The sequence below is a fragment of the Orycteropus afer genome, unplaced genomic scaffold (assembly GCF_000298275.1).
Source record: "Orycteropus afer afer isolate SDZICR_OR568_19922 unplaced genomic scaffold, OryAfe1.0 scaffold00070, whole genome shotgun sequence".
In the NCBI taxonomy this organism is placed as follows: Eukaryota; Metazoa; Chordata; class Mammalia; order Tubulidentata; family Orycteropodidae; genus Orycteropus; species Orycteropus afer.
The window spans coordinates 7,372,765-7,388,683 of record NW_006921657.1 but is presented as its reverse complement, the minus strand read 5'-3'; the positions used below and the strand labels follow the sequence as shown (position 1 = coordinate 7,388,683).

At 40.5% G+C, this 15,919-nt stretch overlaps 1 protein-coding gene across 1 annotated transcript in view; it reads right to left on the bottom strand.

Moving 5' to 3' along the window:
• Positions 1-15,526, bottom strand: part of PPA1 (inorganic pyrophosphatase 1) — a 38,233-nt gene extending 22,707 nt beyond the window's left edge. Inside the window, exons 1-3 of the mRNA XM_007940658.2 lie at positions 15,457-15,526; positions 11,563-11,621; positions 29-82 (exon numbers count right to left, since the gene is read on the bottom strand). Of these exons, the coding sequence (XP_007938849.1) occupies positions 29-82; positions 11,563-11,621; positions 15,457-15,520 (177 nt within the window). The 5' untranslated portion in view covers positions 15,521-15,526. The remainder of the gene's footprint in view (positions 1-28; positions 83-11,562; positions 11,622-15,456) is intronic.
• Between the last annotated feature and the right edge of the window lie 393 nt (positions 15,527-15,919).

Genomic DNA, 15,919 nt, shown 5'->3' with positions numbered 1-15,919 from the left:
TAACTATCAACATAAGGCAAAATATTACCTCCATTTTTGCATTAGACCAACGTGGTACTTCAACCACCATGTGGAACACATCCTGAAAAAACAGAGAGAAGGTGAGATGGTCACAGAAGCTCATTTGCTCCCTTATGTCAGTGAACACACTCTATTTCTTTCAAAGCTTGAACAGTTCATTGTACCAAATTTTTGACAGATCTTTAAAGTGAATGGACTTTCAATAGAATGTGTCAAAAATTAAGATAGATTGATAGCTGGGGAGATATATAATAAAACAAATTCAGTTATAGAACCTAGGTGGTGGGTATATAGATGTTCACTGTACAATCCTTTAAACTTCTCTGCATGCTTTAAGATTTTCATAATAAAATATTTGAGGTGGTGGTGGAAAGAATGCTTCCATAAAGGAAAGTCATTTGTTTTTAAGAAAGCAGAACTTGTACCTCAAAGGAAGGCCTTTTTCCAAATAATCATCACTAAGGCTATTCATTGAGTGATACTACAATTACTCAGAAGGGTTTTGAAGCTTCTACGTCAGAGACCATTTAAAAGACAACCAAATCTGCCTAATTACTTTGTCATACTTTAGTTTTAGCCTCAAACAAAATTAATCAGCCCAAATTACCCACATAATTCTCCAGATTTGGCAACTTTTAAAAATCGTATCCTCCTAAAAAAAGATAGAAAGTTTAACACTGAAGACAAAAGAACATATGCTCCAAAACTATTTTACACAATGGCAGTACTGTTGTAATATGTTTACAACTTACATTAATTACTTTAAAGCGGATGATAGAGCATTGGGAAAAATTCCCAGATGCTTACTGCTTAAAAACAATGAAAAAGTTACATTATGTCATCTCATTCTGCACACTGGAGTAAAATAATAACTTCAGATAGGTTCTCTAATGAAAATTGGGTTTTAAATACAGTCAGAATATAATTTTTACCAAGGAATAAAACTTTAAATACAGTTTTTCCATGTACAGCCTTCTACAAAGGGCACAGATGAAGCTAAATATGCAATTACGCCTTTATAAAAAATATATTTTAAAAAGTTGATTTTAAACGAAAATCACTTAGCTACATAACTTCTTAAGGATCTCTGATGGTGCAGTTCCTAAGACATTTGACTGCTAACCAGAAGCTTGATGGTTTAAATCTACCAGCTACTTTGCAGAAGGAAGATGGGGTAATCTACTTCCATAAAGATTTACTGCCTTGGAAACCCAAAGGGGGTCACTATGAGTCAGAATCAACTCAATGGCAGTGGGTTTTTGGTTTGGTATATAACTTTTTAGAATTATCTCTATTTTCCATCAAAAAACAGGGACTGATAAGTTGCAAGAGAGTAAGACAAAGGATTCAAGCCAATAATTATGTTGCTGCTACTTTTAACCAAGCAGGAAAGCCACTCAGCTTGAGTCAAGAGTATAAAACTTTTGTCACTTATCTAAGTGCTTGGTCAACCCAAGAGAAACTAAAGCATTTGATGAATTTCTCCTCCAAGTCTCCTGATGCCTACTTGATGCAATAACAACAACAAAAAGACAAAGAATGGGAGTATTATTTAAAGTCAGGACTAAATGAAATGATGTATTACATTGGGCAAATCTGCTACAGAAGACCTTTTTAAAGTGTTAAAAAGTAAAGATGTCACTTTGAGGCCTAAGGTGCGCTGACCCAAGCCACAGTATTTTCAATTGCCTCATATGCACGTGAAAGCTAAGCAATGAATAGGAAAAGCTGAAGAAGAGTTGATGCCTTTGAACTGTGATGTTGGCAAAGGATACTGACAATACCATGTACTGCCAGAAGAATGAGATAATCTGTCCCGGAAGAAGTGCAGCTGGAATGCTTCTTGGAAGCGAGAATGGCCATACTTCTCACCTATTTTGGTAATGTGGTCAGAAGGAACCATTCACTGAAGAAGGATATCATGCTTGGTAAGTTAAAAGTCAGTGAAAAAGAGTAAGACCTCAATGAGAGGAATTGCCACAGTCAGTGGCTGCAACAATGGGCTCAAACACAGTAATAATTGTGAGGATAGCACAGGACCAGGCAGTGCTTTGTTCTGCTTGTTCTGCTACACATAGGGTCGCTATGAGTTAGAACTGACACCAAGGCACCTAATATCCCTATAAAGTAATAACTGGATGGTTTAGAAAATGTTCATGTGTAGGAAAAATGTGTAGGAAACCTCAGACCAACATCTGATTAAATATCATTCTACTCACTATAAGTTTTCAAGAACTAAAATGAAAGATGTATATGTCTATGATACAAGAACAAGTCAGGGCTTTAAAAATTTTCAGCTGTAATACCCTAAGGTTCACAAGATGGCGCTGTTACTACATCTAAGTAAATGGTCTCACAGTCCAATGAGAATCAAAGTATCATTTACACTGAGAAGACAAAACTGTGGGAAAAAATATCCCCACATGAATACATTGCTTAAAAAAAAGGCAAATAGTTTGGAAACTACTTGGAACACGTTGATGGAATTAAATGATAAATATGTGTAGATCCTTACAACATTACCTAATTATTAAAAACCTATGTAACTAATGGGAAGAAAAAAAATTAGAGGGAAGAAAACATCTGGTATTTAGAAATTAAAATTAGGCCACAAACAGCAGAGTATCCTGCAGGCGGAGTCCATGCAGACAGTTAAAGCATGCAGCTGCTGACTGAAAGGCTGGAGGTTCGAGCCCACCCAGAGATGCCATGGAAGAAAAAGGCCTCGTGAATCAATTTATTTCCAAAAATGAAGATACAGTTTCACAGTTTCACTCTGACACATATAGGGTCCCCATGAGTCAGAAATGATTGACAGTAGTAACCAGCTAGTTACTTGGTTACCCAGCTACTGACTACAGAGCCAATTCATTCCGTTTTTCAACAAGTATCTGTTGAGCACCACCCACTTTGTGCCACACACTTTTTCTAGGCACTGAAGCCTAACACTGAACAAATTAAAAGTTCTTTTAACTCCTTAAGAGTTGGACTTCCAAACCAGGTAGGTCTTGCTTGTCAGCTTCAGGCTACAACCTGCATTCAAATATAGGGGAGTCACTTATATATAAAATGGGTATTTAGCACATTTTCAGGGAGCTCTGGTGGCATAGTGCCTAAGGTATTTGACTGCAAACCAGAAGGCTGGCAGTTCAAACCCACCAGCCACACCTCGGAAGGAAGGTTGTGCAATCTACTTCCGTAGTACTTGTTGTTATTTGCCGTGGAGTCGGACCCAAAGCATAACGACCCCTCCTTGGGTTTCGGAGGCAGTATCACTACAGAAGCCTTCTGGTTAGCAGTCAAGTGCCTTAGGCACTATGCTACCAGAGCTCCTAAGTAATACCGCCTGGGAAACTCAAGGTGGGGTTGCTGAGTCGGATCTGACTCAAAGCCAGTGAGTACCACACCGCACCGTAGCACACTTCCAAATTGTTGTACTTTTTAAAAAAGCAATGAATTTATAGTAGCTTTTATCAGCATTTTTGTGGTAGTTAAGGTTGTGTGTCAACTTGGCTGGGCCTGGTTGAGTGGCTGGGCAGCTGGTGGTAGTTATTCCCCATGATGAGCACTGGCAATCAGTTCCATGGTGGGACCTACCACAAGCAGCTGAGTAGCTACTTTATGGATGTGGTCTGCTTCCCATATATAAGCAGCAGCTTTGGGAATGGTCTCTAGCTTATGGCGCATTTGAACCCTGCATGTAGCTGAGTTGTTGTTCAGCAGCCTGCCATACTCTGCTCATCTGGGGACTTTCAGTGGACTTGAATCAATGGCCTGCTATGTGGTTTGGTAACATCAGAGCTGTGCCATTTTATTTGTCGACCTTGGGCTTGTTAGCCTCAGCAGCTAGTGGCAGCCTGAGTGAAGAGAGAGGCCTCTAGCTTCAGTGAGCCGGGAGCAAGAGGCAGAGCTGAAGCCCAAGGTGGAGGGGTCTTCACACAACCCTAGAGCCTGGCACTTGGAACTTGGACTTCTAGCCTCCAAATATTGTAAGAATAAACTCCTGTTTGTTAAAGCCATCCCATTTGTGGTATTACTGTTAGAACGGCACTATGTAACCAAAACAATTTTTTTCCCATGAGTTATCATAAGGGAGGATGTTTTTAAATATTTTGATGTAAAAAAAAGGAGTTTTCTCAGACTTTTTTTTTAGCAGGAGTTACTACTAAAGAAAAGGAGCTCTGGTAGCATAGTACCTAAGGCACTTGACTGCTAACCAGAAGGCTGGCAGTTCAAACCCACCAGCCACTCTTTGGAAGGAAGGTTAGGCAATCTACTTCTGTAGTGATACTGCCTCAGAAACCAAAGGAGGAGTCACTATGAGTCAGGTCTGACTCGATGGCACATAACAACAACAACAACAACTACTACTACTAAAGGAGAGTTTATTAAAGGAAAAAACATTTGAGGACATTCTTCCAAGAAACTATGGCTACAGTTCAGAGAGTTGCCACTAGGTGAACAGTGGTATTTAGGATTTTCAGGGTAAGTGACATGAAAAATTCAACCAATGTCTTCATTGCTATTTTCCTATTAAAATATTATGCATTCTAATACTTCTAATGTTGATGCATTTAAAAATACTGAGAAATTTAATACCACTCATTTACAAACTCAAGGAGCTCTGGTAGTATAGCGGTTAAGGCATTTGGCTGCTAACCAAAAGATCCATGGTTCAAACCCATCAGCTGCTCTGCAGAAGAAAGAGGAGGCAGTCTGCTTCTGTAAAGATTTACAGCCTTGGAAACCCAATGGAGGTCGCTATGAGTCGAAATTGACTCAATGGCAATGAGTTAGGTTCAATTACAAACTTATACTTTCTTTTTTGAATCTCCACCGGTTTCAACTGTTACTTTGTTCAACCCTGGATTTATTGTCTTTATTATCCCCATGGTGAGCAGCTCTGGTAGTGTAGTGCCTAAGGCCTTTGACTGCTAACCAGAAGGCTGGCAGTTCAAACCCACCAGCCACTCCTCGGAAGGAAGATGGGGCAATCTACCTCTGTAGTGATACCGCCTCGGAAACCCAAGAAGGGGTCACTATGAGTCGAATCTGACTTGACAGCAGTGAGGTTTTTGAGTTTATCCCCATGGTTAGAACTTTTCAAATCTGTTCTTCACTTCTACATGCCTTGGATTTTAAATCCTTGCTCTTGCATCAAAGCTTTCACCTCCCCATTGATAGTGTCAGAGAAGGTTAGTAACCCTAGAGGGAAGCATGTATAGCTTCAGCTCTGATTTAATAGTCAGTCTCACTTCCCAGATTTCTAATCATTTCATCAGCTAGTCAAGAATGTTAGTGTTAAAGAAGTCTAGATCCTAAGGAAATTGGAAACTTAATGAATATAAATGATAGTATTCCATGAATCAAAAAGTTGTTTGAGATATAGAAGAAATGTGACCTATATTTTAGTGTAGGCTTGTAATGTTACCAATTAACTAGGGATATTATAGTAGCACAGTGATGACAGGTCTCATTTCCAACTGGTTAGTGTGCTTGTGGATAAAGTCAGTAGTTTAACAAGTCATTTACTAATGAATAGGCTATGGCTTCTGGTAAGCTACTATTACTACCATAGTTAAACACATATATAGGAAACATACTTTTAATTTAAATACATTCCATCTCTGAATCTGTTGTTGTTGTTGTTAGGTAGTATCTAGTCGGTTTTGACTCTTACCAGTCCTACACATAACAGAACGAAACACTAACCAGTGCTGCACCAACCTCAACAATCCCCACTATGCTTGAGCCCACTTTGCAGCCAATGGGTTGGGGGTCTTCCTCTTTTTTGCTGACCACCTACTTTACCAAGCATGATGTGTTTCTCCAGGGACTGGACCCTCCTGAAAGCATGCCCAAAGTATAAGAGACAAAGTCTGGCCATTCTTGCTTCTAAGGAGCGTTCTGGCTGTACTTCTTCCAAGACAGATTTGTTCATTCTTCTGGTAGTCATAGTATATTCAAAATTCTTCGCCAACACCACAATTCAAATACATCAATTCTTCTTCAGTTTTCTTTACTCACTCTCCAGCTCTCAGATGCATATGAAGCTATTGAAAACACCATGGCTTGGGTCAGGCACATCTTAGTTGTCAAAAGTAACATCTTTGCTCTTTAATATTTTAAAGAGGTCTTTTGCAGTAGATTTACCCAATGCAGTATGTCATTTGATTTCTTGACTGCTGCTTCCTTGGGCATTGGTTATGGATCTAAGTAAATCTGAATCTTAGTAGTACAGTAAATGTATTTTTGTTGGGAGATTTATAAATGGCTTTTGACTTGTAATCTGTTTCCAACATGGGACCTGAAGCCAGTGAACATAATGTACTGTACCGCAGAATTATCTAGACGCTTAAGTTATTTTCAATTTCATTTTTAATTTCTTTCAATTTCAAATTGAGAAAACAAATAAATACCAGACATAGAAGGAATTAAAAAAAAAAAAAAATCCTCTATTTCCACCATCTCTTTCTTTCACTTTTCTGTTTTGTAATAAAATTTGGAGAAAAGCAGTGGTGGTAGAAAGGATTTTCTCCTAAATTCATCTAGAGATTAGACATAAAGCAAGAAGTTAAAAAAAACACCCACGAAGACCAACAGTGCTCAACTCAGTAACTTGCTGATGTCACAAAGCCGGTTAGTGACAAACTTGGACTAAAATTTCTTAATCCTAGGTCAGTGATCCTTACTCTATAAAACGGCTTTGAAAGGCTTCAGAAATAACTAGGTATTGTGGTCAACATTATCCTATTTTTAATTTCTCGGTTATTGTGTATTGTGACTTTACTATAAGCCAGGCATTGTGGCTGCACATTACATGCATATTTAATCATCACAACATTATCTTCTATTGTTACCGTTTTTAAAAAAATCCGTGTTCCCAATTCTAACTCTGGTTTGGAAAGCACAAACCAAAAGGTAGACAAAACACCCAGAAAACACAACCATTCTATCTATATACTTATAAAACTGGGGATGACAGTGTTTACATTATTGATTCTGTGATTTTATTAAAAAAAATTTACTGAACTGTCTGTAAAAAGAAATAGAAAATTCAAAACAAAACAAAACAAACCCTGTATAGAAGTAAGTGATCTGAAGAGCACCCACTTGAGTAATATCTTTTCTAAAAGATTCAGGGACAGTGAGATATCTAAAAAAGTTAAGAATAATGAATGATACACAGCTGCAGAAAATATTCTGTTATATTTCTGGAATATCGGCCTGTTTGATTAGAAACTTAACTTTCTTTTAGGAGAAAAAAGAAACACAAGTTCACATTTATATATGCTCCCAACAGTCTGTTAGTAAAACACATAGAAGCCTACATTGTCAACTAGTTTTTAACATGAACATTTCAGATTTGGAATAGAAAAATATCAAACTTCTCAATGAAAACATCCTATCATGATAGTTGAGCACTTTAAGAACTGGATAAAGCTTTAATCTACCCAGTGTTTCACAACACTGTTTATGTTGACCATGTTCCAGATTTTTTAAATTTCTGGGATCTCAGCAGCTGTGTCAGAAGAATGTCTGAGCTATAGCTGCTTCTTTATTTGGTCCCAAATAGACCTAGAAAAAAGGTGATCTGTACAATTAAAAACAAAACCAGTAAATGCTTGCTTTTGCCATCTCGTACCCAATGGATTTGGAAGTAATCCACGCAGGATATCTGGGTCACAAGAACTTCTACATCTGGTTGATGTATTGCCTAACAACAGATACCAAAACAAATGTTGTCCATATTGAAAAGTCCTAACATGGAGGAGAACAGAAGCTCCTGCACATTTTTTCTAAGTACAGTGAAATGAGTGGTGTTAAAGGTGCATTCTCATTTGATAATGACATTCTCTCATTACCATTCCTCAAAAGCTGGACTACATTAGGGATAAAGTCTATGGCCATACACCCAAAAATGTATTTGTGTAAACTTAATCATACTGGAATTATATATATATATATATATAATCACACTCCTCTGTAACCAACTGAATTAATCAGATCTTTTATCTAGGCTATCATCCAAAATAATTTCTATGTACCACTCCCTTATTTGTGTTTTGTACAAACCAAACTTCCTTAAATACAAAAGAACTCTTTCCTGCCTCTCAGGATCAGAAGTGGTGAAATCCTATTGGTGAAATCCACAGCTGTCTCCATAGCCTGTACTTCAGAGGCAGCACCAGTTGCCTACTGCTGTCAAGTTGATTCCAACTCATGGCGACCTCATGCACGTCAGAGCAGAACCGTGCTCCATGAGGTGTTCAATGGCTGATTTCTCAGAAGTAGATGACTAGTCCTTTCTCCCCAGGCACCTCAGAGTAGGCTCAAACCAGCAAGCTTTCAGTTAGCAGCCGAGCACGTTAACCATCTGCACTACTCAGGGACTCAAAGCCAGCACAGAGCATAGAAAGGCAAAGTCTTCCTCTGAGTAATCCCAGATTATAGACAAAAATGAATTCATAGAAGACTTCACAGTGTCGCAGAGAAATTTCAGTGAGAACTTTTATACAACACATAATCTGTTTCCTATTTTGGGGCAACATGGAGCAACAATAAGATTAGGTACCACACTGCTATCATCATTCTGGTCCTTGGCTAGAATATCGTCCAATCACTTGTGAAGCCCCCGAAATATTTATATGTCAAGAAAATGTTTTCTTTTTTTAGCATATCTGTGTGTCAAGGAAGAGCTCTGGTGGTGTAGTGGTTAAAGCATTAGTCTACTACTAAACAAAAGGTCGACAGTTTGAACCTACCAGCTCCTCCTTGGGAGAAAGAGGCAGTCTGCCTCTCTAAAGATTTACAGCCTTAGAAACCCTATGGGGCAGTTCTAGTCTGTCCTATAGGGTTGCTATGAGTTGGAATCGACTTGATGGCAGGGGGATTGGTTTTGGGTTTGGCATGCCAAGGTATTATCAATAAACTCAGGATCATCATTTTAGACATCTTTATTATCAAAATGGTCTGAGATGTTACTGTAAAGTACTTTGATACACATACTGTAGTATTTACAACAGACAATTCAAACCAACCAAATGATAGCAATTCAAGGGGAGGGGAGGATCCTGCAGTTCATATCAACTCCCAGGAAATCATGTAACAAATTAGAGTTTCTGAGTAAATGCAACTTCAAGAATCCCACAAGAGTACACACACCAATTAGAAGTCCCTCCTGTAATTGTGCCACATAATTGGCCTTGGACTGTTTGCTCCACTGCCTCCAGTTGGAGCCCAGCTCAGACAGGCTCCTCTGAAGCAACAGACAGGCTAGACAGATATTCTGCCAACATCCAAGTGTCAGTACAGAACTGCAGCAAACGTCCTGATAGAAGTGCAAGGATTTGTCTATACCCACTCCTCACTTATCAACACAGTTAGGTTCCAAAGACCAGGGCATTATGTAAAAATCAGCATTATGTGAAGATGGGAGGATGACCATATCAGATTACAAAATGGAGGACAACTACATCATTACATCACTCACTCACTGCTATCGAGTTGGATCCGACTCATAACAACCCCTCCTTGGGTTTCCAAGGCAGAATCACTACTGAAGCAGATTGCCCAACCTTCCTTCTGAGGAATGGCTGGTGGGTTTGAACCACATATCATTACATAGTAACTGCCAAACCACTGAGAATGATGGCCCAGCCAAGTTGACAAATAAACCTTAACCATTACAGCCAGCATTACTCTCATCTTGAACCTCGACATTTTTTTTACCAGATGTACATCATTAATGCACAATACAGTCCTACAGATTTTTTACTAGTTTCATAAATCCAAAATGTTGGATAGCAAGATAGTCAATAACTGAAGGGGTGTTTTTTTTTTTTTTTTTTTTATCTGATAGCCATGCTCAGAAATACCGTAAGACTCAGCACATGCAAGGATAAAATTTTATCTTTAATACCATCCTAGACATGCAGTGGGATGTGATGTTCACATGTATTATGTACCAGCATCTAGCTAAGAAAGGTGAAAAACGCATGTAGCTTTTACAACTGGAAAAACTTTGCACACACCGTGAATCAGGCTTCCTGACTGAATGAAACAATTATTTAAGTATGTAAAAAAGAATGAGACCTGTTTTTTTGTGTCAGTTACTAAATATAGGACAAACTTCTCCCTTTGGGAAGGAGGCTTTTAAAAAGTTGTGTGCTTTTTCTAAAGAACTATTTAAAGCTGCATAAATTATGCATGCTCTCTATAAAAAGATTAGAAAATATAAAAAGGCACAAAAAGAAAATAAAAAAGAATAGTTACTAGCAATCCTACCAACCAAAGATCACAAATATTTCGGCATACAGGTATACCTCAGAGATATTGTGGATTCACTTCCAGATCACCACAATAAATTAAACATCACAATAAAGTGAGTCCCATGATTTTTTTAGTTTCCCAATGTACACAAAAGTTATGTTTATACTATAATATATTAAGTGTACAACAGTATTATGCAAAAGTTTAAAATACTGTGAAAATTACCAACATGTGCAAGACACAAAGTGAGCACATGCTGTTGGAAAAATAGTGCCAATAGACTTACTGGACTCAGGGTTGTCACAAACCTTTGTAAAAAATGTATTATCTGTGGAGTGTAATATATCATACCTCATAAAACGAGGTATGCCTATATATAGTTGTAGACTATCGACTTGTAATAAACTTCCAGACCAACCAAACCCACTGCCATTGAGTTACATAGGGACTCTACAGGACAGAGTAGAAATGCCTCCAGTGTTTCCAAGATTGTAAATCTTATGAAAGCAGACTGCCATATCTTTAGCTCACAGGACAGCTGGGGGTTCAAATTACCAATCTTTTGGTTAGCAGCTCAGCGCTTTAACCACTGCACCACCAGGGCTTTTTGTAACACATTTGCTCATTACAAAAGTTAGGTTCTTCAGCTCACTGGTGTATATATAATAACAGACATCATTTTTTAGAAGTCTGTGGGCTTACCTTTGGAGCCTATGGTGGTGAGAATGGTTAAAGTGCACGGCTTGCTAACCAAACAGCTGGAGGTTAGAGTCCACCCAGAGGTACCTTGGAAGAAAGGCCTGGCAATCTGTTTTCAGATCTTAACTCTACCAGGCCAAAGTACAGAATTCTCCTGTACTCATTGAATAATCTAGTTTGTTTTTACGGTTTAATAAATACCCTATAGTCCAAATTTTGTGCAGCTGCATGGTTTATTTTAAAATCACTAAATAAGGAACCCTGGTTTTTGGTTTTTAATGAAGTCTAAGATTTTAGTTCCAAAAACACATAAAGACTAACGTGACTTTTTATTTTTTTGTTGAACCAGGAAATGTAAAAACATTTTGCTTCCATTCTCAACTCCTTTCCCAATTTATAGTTGCTTTTTTAACTGAATAATCTGGCTTTAAGACTGACTTCTTATTTAATCACCATACTTTTAACTCATAGCACAAATGAGGCTTTCAAAACAGTTGTTAAGATACATATTAAAAAACCCATTAAGTGAAACTAATCTAAGAGACTGTTCGAAAGACAAGAATTCCTTACCTTATCCGCATAAATTGGAATATCATGAAATGGAGATATGTATTCTCCTTTTTCATTTTCTGTAAAATAAATTAGAAAGAAAAGGTTATTACTGTAGTTAACTACATTTCCAGGTACATGAAATACATTTTTTTATACCAAGATTTTACTTTCACACCAGAAAAACCTAACCAGGTTTTATACTGGTTGCATACTTCACATTTCTTGACCCTCTTTCAAGACTGGGTTGGGTTTTCATCCTATGTATTCCTTAGGCATCTCACAAGTATTTACACCTATAAAACACAAAAAAAACCAAACCACATTTGCTGCCGTCAAGTTGGTCCCGATTCAGAGCAACCCCTCCTTGGGTTTTCAAGGCAGTATCTCTACGGAAGTAGATAGCCCAGTCTTCCTTACGAGTAGTGGCTCTTGGGTTTGAACCGCCAGCCTTCTGGTAAGCAATCAAATGCCTTGGGCACTACGCCACCAGAGCTCCTATAAAGAGGGCAGAGACTGACTTACATACCTTTGTATCCCCAAAGCCTAGCAGTGCCTGATACACTGAAGGCAACCAAATTGTTTTGGATTAATCTTTGCAGTGCAGTGAATTATTTCTTCTAGCAAGGTCTTTGTGACTACCCCCAGTTGACTGGTGGGACTACGTAAATGTGAGGTACTTGTGGTCCACCAAGGGGATTGGATAGCTTGTTAACAATGTAAATAAGCCTACTCCAGGGAGATGTACCCCTTAGATCAATTAACCATGAGACATCTGAGGAGTAGCATTCACATAGAGGGAAAGCTGGACAGACAGGAATGCATAGGTAAGAAGGGCATAGGGAGGGCACTAGTCACAAGGAGGAGAGGGGAGGAGAGTTTTTATGGTTAGGGATTGTATTAGGGGCCATGAAATCAAATGTGCATGAACCGTTGAATGTAAAACAAATCTGCTTTGTAAATATGCACCCAAAGCACAATTTAAAAAAAAAAGAAAGAAATAATACCACCCATCTGAAGGATCCCATCCCTCAGAAAAGCAATCCAAGCCCTAGGACAGAGCTCAGGCATTTCACTATCTGCTTTACCCACCCAAGGGCCTCCCTGGGAAACTGCAAATGGCTTTCCTTTTCCATTCTTTTTATCATCATGATTTGGTTTTGAGGACCCACCATTAGTTCCAGTCTAACTTTTCCTCAACTTCCAGGAGATCTATCAGGGCTACAATTAATGGTACCCTCCCACCAGCCACTCCTCAGAAGGAAGGTTGGGCAATTTACTTCCGCAGTGATACTGCCTTGGAAAACCAAGGTGGGGTCGCTATGAGTCGGATCCGACTCAACAGCAGTGAGTTTGGTTTTTTTTTTTGGTTGTTTTCCACTTCAGGTTCCCCAAGGTGGGATGAAACTATTACCTGTTCTGGGACCCTTGATACATAGTAATATATTAACACCCCACCTCACAAGGTTATTGTAAAAACCCAGCGAAATAAAAGCACTGTTCAAACTGAGAGAGGAAAAAAGAAACAAAACAGTGTAAATAAGGTACCTGGGCACCACAGTGGGGGTAGGACCATGGAAATAAGGTGTCTAGAACTCTAACGTGAGGATTGGTCAGTTCTGCCACCTCGCAAGGTTTAAAATGAGCCATCCCAGAGGCAGAAAAGGGGGATCTCACTGCCATCAATAGAGAAGAAGCAGGAGTGAAGCGTGTCCTTGGACCCGAGATCCCTGTGCTGGACCTCCTTCACAGAGAGATGGCAGAGACAGTGACAGCAGAGGCAGCCGAACCAAGAGACTGAGGGCCAAAGAAAAGCATGCCTGTGGCATGGCTGAGAAGAAGCTGTCTCGAATGAAGAACTGGATCCTGAGCATTCCTGAATCTGAATTGTAACCTGTTACTATTTCCCTAATAAACCCCATAATGAGTATTGTGCGAGTTCTGTAGAGCCACTGCAAGGAATTATTGAACCCAGGAGAGAAGTAGAGTGACCTGGGAAGGACAAATGGTGTCAGAACTGGCAAAAAGGTTACAGGGTGATGGCACGTCTGACCTCTGCCTCATAGGATTAAGCCTTGGGCTGCTGATGGTGAGTCTCTCTACCCTTTGTGACATTACAGGAGGTCAGAAGAAGCTGCCACCATACCCTTTTCGCAATCTTATGCCAGTTAGCAATTTATGGAACTATTATGAAATACTTAGGGAGAAAGGAGGGGACTAACATGCTAAATTATAAATTGTTGCTTTAAGTGATGTCCCAGGAAGACAACCATCCTAGACTATGGTTTTTCTGAAAGATACTCATGTTGCAACAACACTTTCATAGGTAATTTTTATTCTAGAAACCTAACTACCATATCCAAAAAGTAAGTTTAAAACTTCCTCACTATTCTTTAGGAAATCTATGGATCAAATCCACATCGAGTTCCTTCTGACTTCAAAACCAGACTATAGCAGGGAAAGTTGAACAATGAGCATCTCCAACTCCTTAAAGGGCGTTCAGAATCAATTTTGATTTTCAAATGGTCGCTGTCAGTATGTAATCTTAGTAAAAAATATATTGTTATGTTTAAAAAAATCTAAGTAAAATTATTTGCTCTGCAAATATAGTTTGAAGACAATTACCCCACAACTTCAAACCAGAGTCACCTCTCTAAGCCCCTTCTATTGAGAAATTCTGGAGCCAACACTTAACTCCAGAAAAATAGTCCAGTGAATTAATAGTCAAAAGTTCCTGCACTCCCCTTGCAGCTTCATTCTGAAAAATGAAATGAAAGTCCCACCCTTCCTGGAATTTACCTGGTAGTTTAATCTTCAGCTAGATGTGGAAATTCTAGGCTTCACTTTCCTTTTCCTCCCACATCAAGCTTTTTGCTAGAAGCTTTTTTTGTTCATTCTTTCAGTCTCCCTATTCCTCCCTTTCTACCCCTTCCCATACATGGACTCAAGAGTTTGCTGCATCTGCCTATTTCCTTCCACAATAAAATCGTGTAAAAGTTAAATAGAACGCCTTTGGTGACACATTTTTAAACACCTTCGTTATCACCAGTAATCAACTCTTTGTATCTTGGAGGGTAAAAGATAAAGATAAACCCAAGGTAGGTTTCCTCCACCTACAATGCAAAAAGGTGGTGTGTCCAGGAGAGCCGAGTGTCCTCAGACTACAAGCCCCTCGGTACTAGGTGCAGGACTCGGGACACTACCCCTCAAATGCCAACACAATGGTAAAAACTTGGCACTTTCTTACTCATTCTTCTCAGACTGATGTCATTGGTTTAACATGGGAACAGCTTTCTGTTTCAATAGGAGCACTCCCAGCATCAGTGTTACGGGAAAGCACGCATGAGAATCAGGAGCTTTACCCCTGACGTCGGAGGGTAATGGATCCAGCCCTCCACCAAGAGTCCTTGACTGGGACTTAGGTTTCACCATCTGCAGAACCGGGGATTGGACTTCATGCCGCTCCTTGCCCACAATCTGAGCTCTGCAGGAGGTATTGTCTTAAGAAAATCACTGCCCCACCCCTGCTCCCCCAAACTCTGCAATCCTCTTACAGAGATTACTTTACCTCCAGTCACCTTTCTAGAGTGACTCAGTGGTTTCCTTTTCCTATGAGACACCGACCCAACCGGACACCTGCATAACTACCCTGGCCCAGGCTAGTCCAGCCAGCATATGAAAGGGGAATACTTCTCTTCAGCAGAGATGGATGGCCGAGGCAGACCCATTCTGCCTCGTCTGCAAGCGGGAAATGTGAAACGTAAGGGCTGGTTCGGCTCGGGGCGGGGGAGCCCGGCCCGGCCCGGCCGGGGACAAGAGGCAGACTGCGGGCCGCGCGCGCGCCGGGGAGGGAGGCGAGGCCCGGGAATGAATGGACCGGCGTGCGGGGAAGGGGCGCGGGCCGCAGATACTCACTGAGGAAGACTCGGTACTCGAGGGTGAAGGGCGCGGCGCGCTCCTCGCTGCTGAAGCGACTCATGGTGCCGGAGATGACCTGCCGCCGCTGCTAAACAGACCTGAGCCCGCACGCGGGGCTCGCTGACAGAAAGCTCCGCGCCTGCGCACTGCGAGGACTGGCGGGACAAGCCGGGCGGGGAGCGGCCTTTAACGAGGCTCGCGCCCGCGTTCCCAACCTACCCCTGCCCGGCCCACTCCGTGCGCAGGCGCACTACGCCTGCCCTGAGCGTTCGCGTCCCAGCCTCGCCCGGTTCCGCCCCGCCTCCGCGGACAACCCGTGTGGCTCTGAGGTTGGGCCACGTGGCTGGTAGCTGGCTCTTGCTCTATTCTTCTTCTGTCCAGTCCATGGGCTTTAGGGCTCAGACAAGGGAACGTTGCGCTCAAGTAAGTTCTCAGCTTGAATGACCTGGTAGACCATAGC